At 38.2% G+C, this 17,437-nt stretch overlaps 2 protein-coding genes across 2 annotated transcripts; one reads left to right on the top strand and one right to left on the bottom strand.

Moving 5' to 3' along the window:
* Positions 1 to 5,589: 5,589 nt before the first annotated feature.
* LOC134672670 (nucleoside diphosphate kinase 6-like) lies at positions 5,590 to 8,064 on the top strand. Its single transcript, XM_063530625.1, has 3 exons — positions 5,590 to 5,902; positions 6,476 to 6,636; positions 6,953 to 8,064. The coding sequence occupies exons 1-3, from the start codon at positions 5,694 to 5,696 to the stop codon at positions 7,096 to 7,098; spliced, it is 516 nt and encodes a 171-aa protein (XP_063386695.1). The 5' UTR covers positions 5,590 to 5,693; the 3' UTR covers positions 7,099 to 8,064.
* A 365-nt stretch (positions 8,065 to 8,429) lies between these two features.
* Positions 8,430 to 17,333, bottom strand: LOC134672792 (enkurin domain-containing protein 1-like). The gene is made up of 4 exons (XM_063530749.1): positions 17,048 to 17,333; positions 16,183 to 16,809; positions 11,372 to 11,524; positions 8,430 to 10,721 (listed from the first exon to the last, which is right to left on the bottom strand). The coding sequence occupies exons 1-4, from the start codon at positions 17,079 to 17,081 to the stop codon at positions 10,561 to 10,563; spliced, it is 975 nt and encodes a 324-aa protein (XP_063386819.1). The 5' UTR covers positions 17,082 to 17,333; the 3' UTR covers positions 8,430 to 10,560.
* Positions 17,334 to 17,437: the final 104 nt, after the last annotated feature.

The raw sequence follows: 17,437 nt of genomic DNA, 5'->3' as shown, positions 1-17,437 counted from the left end.
ATTTATTTATTTTATCATTTATCATTTATTTATTCATTGACAACTTACATTAACAGGTATACCAAACATGTAAGTTACAAACATAACAAATTATTGTATTACTATATACATGACTAATATCTACTAATACTAAACTATATCTACTAATACTAAACTATGACGGTATAGTCGTGGGTGTGGAGATCGACTCCAAATACCGAGTTGCGGTGGCTAAGAGTCTCGGTTCCTCTTGTGAGAATATGTCCGTCAGGGGGTCGGATAGAAGAATATTATTTATGTGATTCAGTGCTACATACAGAGGGCTAGTGATTAAAGTTACTGTGTTGGTGCTGGGAATTATAAAAAGAGGTGTGGGGCGGGGTCGAAGAGTAGTTCTCACAAATGGCGTAGGTACTTTAAATGTCACATATTGCAGTAACCACGGATTTGTGATTGAACCACGTATTAATCTAATGAAGTATTTTATGACTGCAAGTTGTCTCCGTATCTCAAGACTTTGATGACCGACCATTCCTAACACAAACTGCGTAGGATACATGTAGGGATAGTAACCATACTGTTTCCAATACAAGTATCTAACAAACGATTTCTGAACCTTTTCAATGAGAAGTACGTATTTTTTTTCGTGTGGACACCAGACAATATAGTTACTTTCCAACAGGCTACGTACAAAGGCATTATATAATAGAGTAATGACGTGGTGGTTATGAAAATATTTGGATTGACGTACTACGAAACCAAGAGCTTTTCGCGATTTTTTACAAATTTGAACTACATTTTTATTAAAAGTTATTTCAGTGTCACAGCATGTACCCAGGTCATGAATAGAGTTTACATTTTGTAGGATTTGGCCGTTTAATGTGTAGGATCTATCAATGGTCTGAGATGTTCTTGAATATGTCATAACTGCGCATTTACTTGAGTTAAGGTGTAAGCTATTAATGGCACCCCATCGATATACGCTATCGATATCCGTTTGGAGCTTACCTACATCACTTGGATTTTGTATGGGCATAGCGAGCTTAACGTCGTCAGCAAACATCAATATCATGGAATGTTTTATATATTCTGGAAGGTCGTTTATTGTTATTAAAAATAGTAAAGGTCCAAGACTGCTACCTTGACCAATGCCCGAAGTGACGGAGTACGTTTCTGATTTAGCTGTATTGTACACAATATATTGCTCGCGTCCAGATAGATAATTGGCGAAAAATGTTAATAATGATTCAGAAAAACCAGACCTGGCCATTTTCTGCAATAAAACATCACAGTCTATCCTATCAAAGGCCTTTCGGAAATCTAAATATATTACATCCACTTGCTTTTTTTCGTCTAACTGGTGGGTAGTGTATGTTACAAGGTTAAGAAGATTGGATGTGGTAGACCTATTTGGTAAAAATCCATGTTGTGAGTCAGTGAACCACCCCCGTAACTGCTGATATATTTTTTTGTATAGAACAGTTTCAAACACCTTGCCGAACACAGAAAGGACTGCTATCGGCCTGTAGTTATTGAAATCAGATTTAGAGCCACTTTTGTGAATCGGGAGGACTTTTGATATTTTCCAGAGCAAGGGATAAGTATTGGTTTTGATGGACAGATTAAAAATGTATGACAATGGTTTTATAAAAGCTTCGCAACAATCGCGCACTACATATTGTGGAATAAAGTCTGGGCCCTGAGTATTCTTAGGAGCTAGTCGTTTTATGGCTACACGTATATCATTGTCGTCAATATGGTCGATTGATATGAGTTGATGGGAGGTATCCCATCGTTGAATAGCGGTGTGAACATTTAATGCAGGAGGATCAGGTAGGAATACGCTACTGAAATAATTCGAAAATTCTTTTGCTACTTGATCTGAAGTCATGTCGCCAAATATGGCTTGTTCATTGTTTTTTCTATGTTGTTTTACGTAAGACCAAAATGACTTAACGTCTCGTTTAATGTTTAATTGTATGCGTCTATTGTATATTTCAAAATCCCGTTCTAAATGTATTTTTGCTTGACGTCTATAGTATATAAAAAAGCCATAATCTAATTGATTGTTATTCAATTTATACCGCTTATGGTACTGATTTTTTAATTTATTTAATTTAATAGTTTCTGGTGTGAACCATACTGGATATCGGGCCTGAGGTATTTTATGCATTTTAAATGGCACAGAAGAAGCGATATTTTGATTAAGTATGTTGTAGAAAGTGGAAACTGCATCATTAACTTCATTATTAGAATAGGTATCATTCCAGCAAGTGTTAGCTATTTGGGCATACAAAAGATGGAAATTCGCTTTGCTGAAATTTCTTTGGGGTGTAAAGGCTTCAATGGTGAATTGTGGTTGAGTAGTGATAGGGGTTTGTTTGGTGCTAATCTGTAACGTTATTTCTAATGGAACATGGTGGACTTCCTTGGAAACGATACCCTCACAAGTGGACACCAATGCTCCAGCCACAGCCTCATTAACCAATACTAAATCTAGCATTCTACCGAGATCATTGAACACTGTATTTTTTTGCTGTAGATTGCATTCTGCTATAAACATTTCAAATTCAGTATTTACCGATGGGCTCGCGGAATGTAAGTTAAAATCTCCTAATATAATTATTGGTAAATTCGAATTATTAATTAATCTTCTTATACAATCAAAAATGGAATAATATCTAACATCAGTCACTTTAGGCGCTAAATAAACAACACAGCAAATAAATTGAATGCGACCTCTAGTGACGATCGCACAAACTATTTCGTCATCTTTGCTCGGCTTACAATCGAGCCGCGAGGCGGAATAGGGCGCTCGCGCTGCGAGCAGCACGCCGCCGCCCCGCCCCCCGGCTCGGTCGCAGCGCAGTACACTGTATGTCGATGGGAACACCTCGGAGTCGAACACGCTCTCATCTAGACGGGTTTCAGTAAGTGCTATAAGACTACCCCCATTTATTGTTTCTAAAATATTTCTTATTTCAGTTCGCCTGGATTTTAGTCCCCTTACATTTTGATACAGAATTTGGCCAACTGATTTTGTTTTGTAACCCATAAGTATTTTTTTATTTGATTTATTATGCTTATGCTTACCCCTCAAAATTATATTACGTCCGAAAAAACGTTTTATTGTTATTACAATCATGTGGCAAGTGAGAGCTGCACTCAGAAGCGACAGCTGGTTGGTTGCGAGTATTACATATGAAATCTTTCAGGCTAACGAAGACACTCTTAATACCATATTTTGTAATCTTGCCCGAGTACCCAGAGAACATATCAGTGGTTAGGTCCCGGTTTGTGTCGAAGATATATGCATAATTATTAGTTTGTATGTCCATTGTTAATAGGTTGTTAAACATTTCTACTTTGTAATTATATATGAGAGCTCCGCAAATATATGTAGGAACACATAATATTTTATTTGTGTGTGTTATTTTTTGCAGTTTCTCTCTTATATAATTTACTAAGATACCGTTATCATATTTGGTTATATCACTCTCACTCAAAAAAATAATACAATAGTCATTATGAGTAAAATTCTCCAGATTGCTGTCTAATGTACCAAAAAGTTCTTCTAGTCCTCCATCTGGCGCGGCGTGATGGAAGTATTCGACGCTCTGTTCGAACGATTTCTCTATGGCTTGCAGTGTTCCCAATTTTTTATGGTTGCTCAAAATACATAATTTTATCTTATTCTCATTGGTTTCCGCGGTAATATTATAGCCGCATGTTTCATTGGTCTTGGTTTTAGTTGGATTAGTTTCCGAGCTAGCCGTAGATGTCACTGATGGCGCATTATTTTTGGTGGCTAATGAATGCTTGATTTTCTTTTGTTTTACTGACTCCTTTTGACTTTTCGTTTCCGATTCTGTTGATTTACTATCACATGTGTCAGAAATGGAGTCTTTAGTTTGAGACGGTTCTGAGTAGGTAAGAGGCCTCTGCTTACGCGCACAGGGCGATGCAGTAATAGAAGATAGTAAGAGTTTGTTTTCAGTGGCATTTAATTTTTGCTTCAAAAGATCTATCTCGGAGTCTATCTCATTTTTATTGGTTTCCAGATTTTCGATGCGCTTGGTTATATTGTGTATTTCGGCTGTATTTCCCACAGAGGCCAGCAGTTTATCGAAATCTTCTTTAAGGTGCTCGTATTTTGAACTTAGGTCGTTAAGTGACGTTTTTAGATTTTGAAAATTTGATGACATTTCCTGCATGTTCAATTCTTGGGCCAGTAATCTCGTCATAGTTTCTTCCTTGAATGCCATTAAGTCCAATAGCTGGTGGTGAGCGGTTCCATTTTCAACCATACACGCTGGGGATGGTATTAAGCTATCATTTGATGAAAGCGTTGATAGGTTTCTTCTTCGCAATTTTATATTCTCTTCGTCTTCGAGCACTAAATCTATGACAGTATCATCTTGTAATGTGCCCGTAATTCTATCAGTGTGGGGCCAGTGCGATATTGGACTGGCGGGGGTATCATTATTAATATTTTTAGGCATTTTAGCTTTACATTCTGGACAAACCCAGTTAGCTCTATGTTCTGGGGTCATGATATTATCAAAACGACGATCGCCAACATTGGCACATTCTAAATCGTAGGTTTTGGAGCATTTGGAACATATAAGATAACGTCTCCCCGTAATGGGTCGAAAACATCCTTCACATGATCGGGTCATCTTGCTCGCATAAATATTAACGGCGTCCTTTATAATTATTAACATACACTAGGTACTCATGGTCCAAAATTGTCGAGGGAATATTGTACTAGCGATACAATTTACCAAACTTCGCGGCAATTCCTGGAAATCCCTCGCAGTCGCTAAGCAGCTATCTTCTACGTATACTAAAGGGCGTAAGTGCGGCGGATTTTGAATACACTTACACGTTTCACTGAGTCGGTCCGGGTTTTTTGTGTTTAGTACTTTATTGCTACTTATATTTTTAATTACACTTATTTACACTTAATCATTAAGTTGTTAGGAATGTTTTGGTATAAGTTTCAAGTAAGAAATCCGATTTGAAACCAGTAAAACTAATTATTATTTACGGAGCGTTTAAAAACGCTGTTGATGCGCGGGAAGTGACAGGTCAGACTCAAACCACTAAAACTGTACTATTATTTTGGAAAACCCACTAAATAAAAAATAAAAGAAATTACACGTGTAATCAATTCTTTATTTATACATTTTCCAGAATTTAGTACATTATTATGATTTTCAACCGGTTCGACATTTTTGTGATTATACATACATATGGTCGTTATAGATGGTCAAGCAAATTTTGTCAGTAGAAAAAGGCGCAAAATTCAAATTTTCTATGAGACGATATCCCTTCGCGCCTACATTTTTCAAATTTGTCGCCTTTTTCTACCCTAAATAAAACCCTAAAAAAACCACTAAAAATATTTAGCCCCTAAAAAACCCCTAGCTGGTTTATTTCCCCCTAAATCTAGTGGTAAAACCACTAAGTTGGCATCCCTGGACAGTTGACAGTTGATATTTATGTCAAAGCTTAAGCTATTTCAGTCATTGTTACAAACGCGTAATCTTTTCAATATAATCGATTTGTAACTTTTTTTTTCATGCTGTAACCCCTAAAATTTGACGTAACAGGTTTTGATTTTTGCCAATCTTCATCAAGTTTTTAATTTTCTTTATTTTCAGAAAATAGAGAGTAAAATGAAGAAAATCAAACCCAGATAACATTTCGCCATGCAGAAACTACAACTAACCCTGGCCATAATCAAACCACACGCTGTTAAAAATCCCGTGGCTCTTTCTTTTATTAGGAACGTAATAAAAAATAAGTTTATAGTCATAAAAACTAAACGGGTCTCCTTGGATAAGGAAGCAGCTGGTAAATTCTACAGCGAACATGTTGGCAAGTTCTTCTATAATCGGCTGGTGACGTTCATGACGAGGTAGGAATCTAAAATAATGGAAAATCTAATGTAACCTTAACAGTCGTATGACCTCTGGACTGGTCTTTAGATCTTTAGTTACAGCCTTGCAGCTTGCTTACAGCTAGAGCTTGGCTTCGGCTTGAGTAAACGTCAGTAAAACGATATATATAGTGTTGATGGAATAATCATCTTTCGACCTGCTGTTGTCTCCCAAAATTAAACTCGCCTCTAGACTTTTTTCCCTAAGCATTCATAATCTCTGTACACTGTGATTTCAAAATGAAAACAAATGTACAATGTACAACGAAGGGACAATACAATTCTTATATAGAAGGGCTGCCTTCATCATTTAAGAGCCAGCCAGCCATAGATTAGTATATATTATTACATTTATTACTGTAATAAATAAGAAACTCTCGGACATTTCACGTTCACGTCTCTACTAGTGCTGCCCCTAGCGGACCTGCTCTCAACTAATGACTAACCTAACCTGTAAGCCAATCTCTTGAACAAGTTTGGCTCACTTTATATTTTGTCAACTTTACTGTAATTTAAACAAATTTAACATTAAAATCCATTTAACTGTTCCAGTGGTAGCGTCGATCTGCACATAATGGGCCACTATAACGCCATAGAGCTGTGGCGCCGCATGCTGGGCCCCACCAGCGTGTACAAGGCGCAGTTCCAGGAGCCCTACTGTCTCCGGGGCATGTTCGGCATATCCGACACCAGGAACGTTGCTCATGGCTCCGGTAAGATATTATAGATTTTCACCCATTACAGATGTGTTGGGACGATGAGATCAAAAGGACTGCGGGGAAGAAGAGACTTCAGGTCGCACATAACTGTGACGAGTGGCGTAAAATGAAGGAGGCCTAAACACGAGAAACAGAGAGAGGGGTGGAAATAAGAATTCCAAATTAACTACTCATGTCAGTGTCAGGTGATGTATTTTTGTAGGATTGGTCTCTTCTTAGGCTGCAATTTTCTATCTATTTTCACTGTGAACATTACATCAATGTCGTCATTTAATATTTTCCTTCCTAATAGTAAAATATCAATTTCCAGATTCTCCACCATCAGCAGAGCGAGAGATCAAGTTCTTCTTCCCGGAGTTCTCTTTCTACCAATGGCACAATGGTCACGAGGTGCTGTACAGGAAAGGGCCCATCATCTTCAACGATCATCTGTTTGAACATGTCAGGAAACTGTAACTGTAGAGCATGGATGTCATAGAAATTGATTACCACTGGCTTACTTACTTACAGTCAGTTGAATACATTTAGGGCGTCGCTAGATGGCGCGGACACGTACAGCGGGTTTTACTTACTGACGCCCGCGTGTGTACACCTGGGCCAGCTAGCGGACGCCCTTAGGCTGCATTTCCAGCTAAGAACCAAGAGAATCACTTCATTTACATAACCGCGTTCAGCGCAGTTCCAGTGGACGATTCTACTGGTTCTTAACAAACACAATAAACACATCCCTGGTTACGCATCCTCGCACTTCCGGTAAAAACGCAGCCTTACCGTAGTACAGATGTACCTAGTGCATAATTATTTCCCATCGTATTTTCACGGAAACGTACGAACGTGTCTTGCTATTTCAGTCAGTCTCGATACATAAAGTACTGAGGTCGACTGAAGTAGCATGACAAATACGAACGTTTCCAAGTAAATACGATGGAAAACAATAATGCACTACATCTGTACTAATACATATCGTCGTGACAAGCAAAAATCACTAAGTACTATCAAAAAATTCAAGTAACAATGCACTTTAATACACTTGTAACACGGTTTATTGTCCAATAATTTCAATAGTGTTAGTGACTTTTGCTTGTTACCCGACCATATAGAGGCGTAATATAGCGCCGTAAAGCGCCATCTACTTAGCTGACTTTGCGGTTACAATATTGTGCCACTTTACGCGTCTTATTATTCTATAGAATAGACCATACCATAGTCATAATGTACTTCATTTTCTCACTAGGTAGATAATATTTGGGGAATGATCCCAAAGTACAAATAAATATGTATTTTATTTTTTCATAAACAGCTGGTCTACCAAAGTACCTGTTTAGTATTCATAAATATAAATGATATACATAATTTATCACTAAGCTAGTCATTCAATAAATTTTTGTTGCAGAAAATAAAGATGTTCATATGTTAACATTATTTCTCGTGTTATGTCCAATGTTTATGCCCCTGGACCCCTAAAAAGCCCAAATAATGTAGAGTCCCTGATCAGTTGTGAAGGGTCTGTTACCGCCATTATTAGGTATTAATTCATTTATAGTCCGTTTTTTTTAGCATTAGAAAGAACTTCGCAGAAGTTCGCTTGTGGTTCTAAATCTGACACTTTTAGCTGTAACAATTTGAAGTAAATTATATGTATTGACCATGCTACATTAGATAATTCAATAATTATTAACAATTAATGAGTCTGATAAAAACTGCACGCTTGCTTCTGCGGAGTTCTTTCTAATGCTAAAAAAAAACGAACTATAGGCAGCAATTAGAAAATGCAAAAAGACAAAATAAAGCATGTATAATGTATTTCAACCAAAACTGTTATAGAAACACTGTAAAACATAGAAACAAACCTCATTTATAGTAATTACAAGAAACAAAATAACGTAACAATAGGTACATACAAGCATACATACATCAAGTAACTTAGTTACGAGAATTTAAAACAGAAACTAAGACAGATTCTTTTCAATTTATAGACCGTTTTAAATTAGAATGAAGGTGTTCAGTGGTGTAGCTAAGAAAAAGGGCCCCTTGGCTGCATTTAGATCAAGGAACCTATAAGAAAACTTAGGGCCTTAGAGCTCTGATGATATAATTATACGCCACTGTTTTTTGAGCAGTAGAAATATTTTTACTCGATTTGAGTTGATGTTAATAAATCTTCCACAGTTCTTGAGAGTTGTGTCAATATTTTACATGTACTATTGTTATTACTATGTTTAGATTGGTTAGCTAATTGTCAGACACTGAGGATTCCACCTGTGGGATCATTCATAAATTACGTCACACGATTTTTTGACCCTCCAGTCCTGGTCACACCTGGTCACAGTTGGCAACCGCCTCCAGGGGCAAACTAGGAAGTGTGACGTCACATATTTGGCAACTTCGTTTCCAACAAAATCAGCAATTTGATTTAAGTATTATTAGGGGTCATCCATTAATTACGTCACATGTTTAGGGGAGGGAGGGGGTCAAGAAAATGTGACATGTTATGACATGGGGGAGGGGGGAGTCACAAACGTCACTTTAACTTCATCACTATTCATCAGTAACCGAAAATTAATTTATATTTTTTTATTCGCTGTACATTTAAATAATGAGGTTTTGGAAGTAGGTAATTTTCGTTCCTAATTGGTTTTGTGTTATAAAATTACCAATATTTCTTTTACCAAAAATATTTTTTTATTAAAAAAATAATGCCGAGTTAGTATTGCCGATTTTGTTGAAAACTAAATTGCCTAAAATGTGACGTCACACCAGGTGGGGAGGGATTTGCAAAATGTGACCAAGTGTGACAAGGAGGGGGGGAAGGGTCAAAAAACCTAGAACTTCGTATGACTTAATTAATGGATGATCCATTATACTTACTTATATTAATATTTTTTAATAAAGCAATATTAGAAAAAAATGACATGGAACTGATTAGGAATAAAAATTTCAAGAATAAAAAACGATTTATCAATGCAAAAACCTATATATTTTAGCTGTACAGCAAATACAAAAAAGTCACAACAAAATGTTCGCTTACAGGTGAAGATAATGTCACAAAATTTGTGATTCCCCCCTCCCCCTTGTCAACATGTCACATTTTCTTACCCCCCCCACCCACTAAACGTGTGACGTAATTAATGGATGACCCCTTTTAAACCTCTCGCTTCGCTTGTACTTATTTCTATTTCGGAATCCTTCACTCAGCACTATAGGTATACAAGAAATATGTACTAAGTTGGACGGACAGTCAGTGACAAAACCACGCACGGGCTGAATTTACCAGAAATTTAAACAATTGAATCACGGAGCTTCTATTTTATTGTAATTTTTTCGTCAGACTAACATAAAAATTTAAGATTACGATTTCTATTCTGTGCAATATTAGCGCAAATTCACCGTAAGTACCTATGTCTCAAATCATACATCCAATTTGTAACTTCGTAATAAAATTGTCTCGAAATTTTATCCAAATGTAACAAAAATCAAAAAAATAATCGGCCCAAATATCCCATGACTATAGTGATTTTTCCATACAAAAATAGAAGTGACAGAGTATATGTGAATTTACTTCGTAACCATAGAGATACAGGCTAATTTCTGATAAATTCTGGGTTAGGTGCACCCACTAACGCGGTTATCACACTGCTGCGAATTCGCACGTCATGCTTAAGTATATGTAGAGGTCGTCTAAGCTAAATTTGCATCGATTTGAACAGAACAAAGCGAGTTTCATAATAAACGTCATACTTAGAAATTTGACATTAATGATGACATTTCCACACTTTGTAATTGCAAATGCAGAGTTAGCTTGGTCCCACTCTAGCGATGTTGGCGGCGGCGCCGTGCGAATTCGCATCCAGTGTGAAGACCGTAGGGAACTATTTCTGCCACGTAAGCCACGGAACCCTACGCATGTAAGCACTGCAACTATTCCCCGATCTTAACGAAGACCTTAGGCCTCGAGAACACCTTGATGCCTTCCTCCAGCTTGGCGAGCTGTTTCTCGAGCTCCATCTTCCGGTTCCGCATGCGGAGGGTGTCGGTTTTGACGGGCATCTTGTTTAGTTCACTTACTAGTTCTGCAAAACCTGAAATTTAAAAAAATGTGTCATAGACAAAAATTAAAAAGTTGTGGAAGGTCTTCTGAAAATAAAATTCGTGGAGAATTTAATTGGTATTCATTTTATTCATTAAACAAATAAAAATTTGTAAGGTCTTCTAGTTATAACTTTTAGCTTGGCTCAGGGGTCTCCAAGTTTTTTAAGCCGAATTGATAACTAGGACCAGGACTTTATTTTCTTTACGCTGATGAGGTCAGAGGCCTACGGTTACAGATACAGATCTACAGCTTGGCAAAAAAGAGTAGAAACTAAAAAGTGGCAACACTGTAGTGTCGCCCCATTTTCTTATATAAATTGGTTTGAAAGGGACTTTTTTGCCAAGCTGTATGTGAACATTGGAAAACTTCTCGGAATAATCATGAAAGTTTTACAATAACTGATCAAATGTATATTATTGAAACCAAAAACCGAGAAGTTCCCAAAATTGTTCCTTGAAGGAATCTCGCAATTTTGGAGACTCCGAAGGTACTTCGGTACTCATGGGCCATAGTTTGAAGCCATGGCTTAGCAGTTAGCTAGCAATAGGTACAAATAGCGACACTCCTAACTGTACATCGGTGGACCTTATTATCAAAGGCATAAGGTCCACCGATGTAGAGTGAACAGTGTGGACTCACTATTCCTAAGCATGCGCAGCGTCTCCTTGCGCTCCTGGTCGGGCAGCGCCACGTGGCCGGCCGGGCACTCGTCGCCCGGCTCCGCGCCCGCCGCGCCCGCGCCGCCCTCCCGCCGCGCGCGCAGGTACGCCGGCACCACGCCGCGCTGGTAGCCTGGGACATACGACCATAGAGTCAGCTCTACACCCCACATACTTAGGTTCCACTGATATCTCAGAATAGCTGGGGGTCTAAGGTCCACCACCTTGCATTTTGGAGACAAAGCAAACCGCTTGGAACAGGTGTTCCTGGGGGTGATCTGAGCCGATTAAGCCCGGTTGCCAAGAGGTTCCACCCAGCAGGTGGGCAGGGGAGGGGGGGAAAAGTGGCTCCGGCGCGCCTCACTCTAAGCTATATATCTGCATACATCTAGCAACTATATCAAGTTTGGTGTCTTTTTCGTGTAATTCGAGGATGAAGAATTCCTTTCTGTGACTAAATTTTCACTCTTCCAAACAAAAAATTCGAGTAATAAAAAAATTCAAAAAAAATCTTTTCACTTTTTTTTTCGAAAATCCTCTACATAATTAAAACTGAGGATTTGCTCTAGAAAAAAAATACCTGTGAATAGCCCAGTTATCCTACTATATAGAATAGTAAACTTGTTAAACATTTATTTTCATAACTCTGTTAAAAAAATGTTTTGTGTAGCGCGGCGTACCTGCATTGTAAGAGCGATATGCAGCGTTTAGGATTTTTAAGTATGTTTCGATGATTTCTGATAAGTTGTTATTCTTCTGGTTGTAGAAAATTACTTCTGGACGTGATATATATACAAATATAAATTAAATGTATAAATATAGATGTTGGGAAAACTTTCGCCAATAGAGTTATTATAAATGTGATAAAATTAACAAAGCAGATATTTGACAAAAATGCGGGTTAAAATACGAGTAAGATATATATTGTTCGCAATTGCCACTACATGCGCATGGGTCCGTGCATTTTAGTTTTTTTCTTAACGCAGTTGCACCTCCCTGCGCATTTTGTTTTGCAGCGGCAACGAATAAGCTCTAAACAAGCAGCAGCCGCCGCAGGTAGGCTTGTACATATGGGCTCCCAATAACCATTTTGTTTGGACCAGCTCCAGTCGGCAGGACATGGTAGCTGTTGCTGAGGGGCTATAATCTGTCCCCAAATATAGGCTCCTTGGTAAACTGCACGGAGAATATGTTTACGTAGGTAGCGCATCTTCCATTGGAGGCAGATTCTCTAACTGAATATTTCTTTTTGTAAAAAGTACTTTTCGGCACTCTTTTACACTTGTACTTGTACCTGATCCGAACACTGTAACACAATGCATAGTATCAAAATAATGTCTAAGGACCAATTCACATCTCGTAATTCAAATCTGTTCAGATTTAATATTGTAAGACTCTTACTTGTCATACAAGACAATAACATTTTTTTCCAAAATTGGCTGCTCAATGTTGTTTTGTTTACCGTATTTAAATCCCTCCGGAACATTACAAGGACCACTAAAACCAGGATTGTCAGATCCCACATATTTCCCACTTTTCTGTATGCTGTATGCCTCACATGGACACTAAGGGCATCCGAAAAACAGAAAGTGAATGCACTAGAGATGTGGTGCTGGAGACGAATGCTGGGCATATCATGGACTGAGCATCAATTATTGAGGAGCTTGGCATTAAAGAGCGGTTGCTTTCTACGGGCAAAACTCGGTACTCAACCTGTTTCGACAAGTGTCTCGTCGAGACGGAACATCTACAGAACGTCTAGTTGTGCAAGAAAGAGTAGGAGGTGACAGGGCTAGAGGAAGATCTCTAATGAGATGGACTGACCAAACCAAATCAGTGTGTCGGTCACAGTAAGCCTCCAGTAAGCGAATGCTTAAGGAAAGCTGCTCTACGGGAGGAATGGCGACGTGTCGTTAAATGAGTAGCTCAAAAGTTTTCATAATGGCCACGACCACTCTATCAAGAGTCTAACGAAGAAGAAGTCCCTCCGATACAGCAGGATATGCGCTTTAAGCTTGAAATACGCTTTTTTTCCCTTTCCACACACAAAATAAACTGTGTTGTAACCTGAAAAGGCGTGGAAGAATGGCAAGAACTACTATCCTTTCTGGTCCTGTAAAATAAATCATATATCTATGAGTTACAAATAAAATCATATATTTAAAGAAAGTTTGCCCAGTTGACCTGTCTCTTATTGCGGTGACATATTTATTTATTTTATTTACAATTAATGGAAGAACTACAAATGTTACCTTAAGAAAATGCAATAGCATGGCACGAGAGGAACAGGTGATTCTTTCCTGTGCCAATCCTCCATTAATTGTAAATAAAATAAATATGTCACCGCAGTATACGAGACAGCTCACCAGGGCAATTGGTCACGTGCTGCAAACTTTCTTTAAATATATGATTTTATTTGTAACGCATAGATATATAATTTATTTTACAGGACCAGAAAGGTCAGAAGTCTTGTCATTCTTCCACATCTTTTCAGGTTGCGACACTGTTTCTTTTTTGTATGGACAGGGAAAAAAGCGTATTTCAAGCTTGGAGCGCATATACTGCCGTAACGGAGGGGTTTAAATACGGCAAACAAGGCAATATTGAGCAGGCATTGCCAATATTGATAAAAATTGTTATTGTCTTGTATGGCAAGTAAGAGTCTTACAATAGTAAGTATGGACAGATTTGAATTACGAGGTGTGAATTGGCCCCTAGACGTTATTTTAACAAAATGCATAGTATTTTGTTGCTGATTTTACGAGTAGATCAGGTACAAGTACGAGTGCAAAAGAGTGCCGAAAAGTACTTTTTACAAAAAAAAAATCTTCAGTTAGAGAATCTGCCTCCAATGGAAGATGCCCTACCCACGTAAACATATTTCTCCGTTCAGTTTACCAAGGAGGCTATGTTTGGGGACAGATTATAGCCCCTCAGCAACAGCTTCCATGTCCTGCTGACTGGAGCTGGTCCAAACAAAATGGTTATTGGGAGCCCATATGTACAAGCCTACCTGCGGCGGCTGCTGCTTGTTTAGAGCTTATTCGTTGCCGCTGCAAAACAAAATGCGCAGGGAGGTGCAACTGCCTTAAGAAAAAACCGGGCAAGTGCGAGTCGGACTCGCGCACGAAGGGTTCCGTACCATAATGCAAAAAAAAAAACAAAAAAAAGCAAAAAAACTACGGTCACCCATCCAAGTACTGACCACTCCCGACGTTGCTTAACTTTGGTCAAAAATCACGTTTGTTGTATGGGAGCCCCATTTAAATCCTTTATTTTATTCTGTTTTTAGTATTTGTTGTTATAGCGGCAACAGAAATACATCATCTATGAAAATTTCAACTGTCTAGCTATCACGGTTCGTGAGATCCAGCCTGGTGACAGACGGACGGACGGACGGACGGACGGACGGACGGACGGACGGACGGAGGGACGGACGGACGGACGGACGGACGGACGGACAGCGAAGTCTTAGTAATAGGGTCCCGTTTTACCCTTTGGGTACGGAACCCTAAAAACTAAAATGCACGGACCCATGGGCATGTAGTGGTAATTGCGAACAATATATTATATCTTACTCGTATTTTAACCCGCATTTTTGTCAAATATCTGCTTTGTTAATTTTATCACATTTATAATAACTCTATTGGCGAAAGTTTTCCCTACATTTATATTTATACATTTAATTCATATTTGTATATATATCACGTCCAGAAGTAATTTTCTACAACCAGAAGAATAACAACTTATCAGAAATCATCGAAACATACTTAAAAACGCTGCATACCGCTCTTACAATGCAGGTACGCCGCGCGACATAAAACATTTTTATAACAGAGTTATGAAAAAATGTTTAACAAGTTTACTATTCTATATAGAAGGATAACTGGGCTATTCACAGGTATTTTTTTTCTGGAGCAAATCCTCAGTTTTAATTTTGTAGAGGATATTCGAAAAAAAAAAGTGAAAAGATTTTTTTGGAATTTTTAATTTCTCGATTTTTTTGTATGGAAGAGTGAAAATATAGTCACAGAAATGAATTCTTCATCCTCGAATTACACGAAAAAGACACTAAACTTGATATAGTTGCTAGATGTATGCAGATATATAGCTTAGAGTGAGGCGCGCCGGAGCCACTTTTCCCCCCCTCCCCTGCCCACCTGCTGGGTGGAACCTCTTGGCAACCGGGCTTAATCGGCTCAGATCACCCCCAGAAACACCTGTTCCAAGCGGTTTGCTTTGTCTCCAAAATGCAAGGTCCCCTTAGAAAACGGGACCTTAGACCTTCTGCTAGAATGGTTTTGGATCCAGACAAAAATCTATAGAATATTAGATATGAATTCCTAGTGAGAGAAATTTGTCATGTGGCCCTGGAATCCCATCCAATAATTCGTTATTAGTCAGGAATATGACCTACTGGCGACTTCTCGGTGAAAGTTGGGGCTTGGCTTGATTCTGCGACCCACTTACTGACCTACCGATCTGACTTACACCAGTAAACAGTTGCCAGATACTTAAAAGTAATAAAATGTAGCATGGTACAGTCAAGTGTAAAAATATGGGTGCACAAATCATCTCAGAAAATAATATATGTCCCATAGCTCTTATGTTAGCTAATTAAGAACTATGGGACATATCTTTGAGTAATTTGTCTACAGTCTACACCCATATTTATACACTAGGCAGTGTTTACTTTTATTTCTGTACTTCTGCTACAAACAAATTATATAGTATGATAAAAACACCATGGAAAAACCTTGCTAAACTAACAGATTGCATAAATGAAGTTACCTGATGGTAGATAAGGATCTTTGTTGTCTTTGTCCTTCCTTTCCAATATTGCATTTAGCCTACTACGATTCCGCTCCGAATCAATATTCATCTCATCACTACCCTTACGTCCCTTAGGTGTTGTCACTCGATTGTGGAGGCTGGAGTCCCCGCTTGCTTTCAACTTAGCTTCCTCGTCCTCTTTCTTAGGGTATAACACAGTAAGTTTAGTGCATTCGGTTAGTTGTTGGGCTAAAGTGGACTCTATAGTCTGACAACCTATATCTCTCAGGCATCCAGATGATTCTGACGATTTGCAATCCTCTTCCTCTGTCTCTCTCTCTTCTTCTTTAACTTGCTTGGCACGTCTCTCTTTTCTCTCCAAGAACTCAGCCATGTCACCTTTCTTAATTCGGACATCGGTCAATTTCTTCCGAGGGTTGCCTATGGATTTCCCAATTGAGAAGGCAGCTTTGCCGCTTTTTCCCGATGCTGAGGACTTGACTTTGCTGAGGGCTACGGCTGACTGCCTAGGGATCCGCGGAGGGACGCTCGTCAGACCTTGTTGTGACTCTTTGGGCGACTTGCCCTGAATATATTTAAGCTGTTTCATGTTTTCCCTTATAAAGTTTTTTTTCTGCTCCTTTTCTGCAAAAAATGTAGTTCTGTTTAGTGAAAACGTAAAAATACTATTGAAACGATGCACTACACGACTTTTAAATGTTTAAAATTGATTGATGTCAAAATAATGACGGCAAATCGAGTACGTGTTACTCGTCTATGGTGATACGGATATTTTGGTATAATTGTTACGATATAATACGTTTTTTCTTTTATATATAAGAGATGAAAATTAAATAGAGCATCTAAAATAAATTGTACTTACTTGGTTCTGGAAATATACCCTTGAGAGTATACATTTTGAACAATTACAACAAAAGCTCAGACACAAAATACACACTCATTATTTAACATACACTGTACTGAGTACACTTTTTAATGATTGTAAACGTTCATATTCTACACTTTCAAATATTATTTTATGAATATTCAATGGGTTTTGTGAAAATTTACGCTTGGTTTTTGTCACCTTCAAACTTATTCAAACAGCTGTCAGCCGTTTGTTTATGACTCCAAGAGTGTCTGGCCACCTGCGTCGTTTTTGAGGTTTTTAAATTTTAATTTTGCTTTATGGTTTTAAGGTGTTTCACACGATGCGCATTACGAATAATATTTTATCAGTTGAAGTGCTCGGTTATTGAGATTATATTATCGC

The sequence above is a fragment of the Cydia fagiglandana genome, chromosome 17 (assembly GCF_963556715.1).
Source record: "Cydia fagiglandana chromosome 17, ilCydFagi1.1, whole genome shotgun sequence".
Taxonomy (NCBI): domain Eukaryota; kingdom Metazoa; phylum Arthropoda; class Insecta; order Lepidoptera; family Tortricidae; genus Cydia; species Cydia fagiglandana.
Note: the sequence above shows the minus strand (reverse complement) of the source record. Positions and strands in the feature narration are given on the sequence as shown.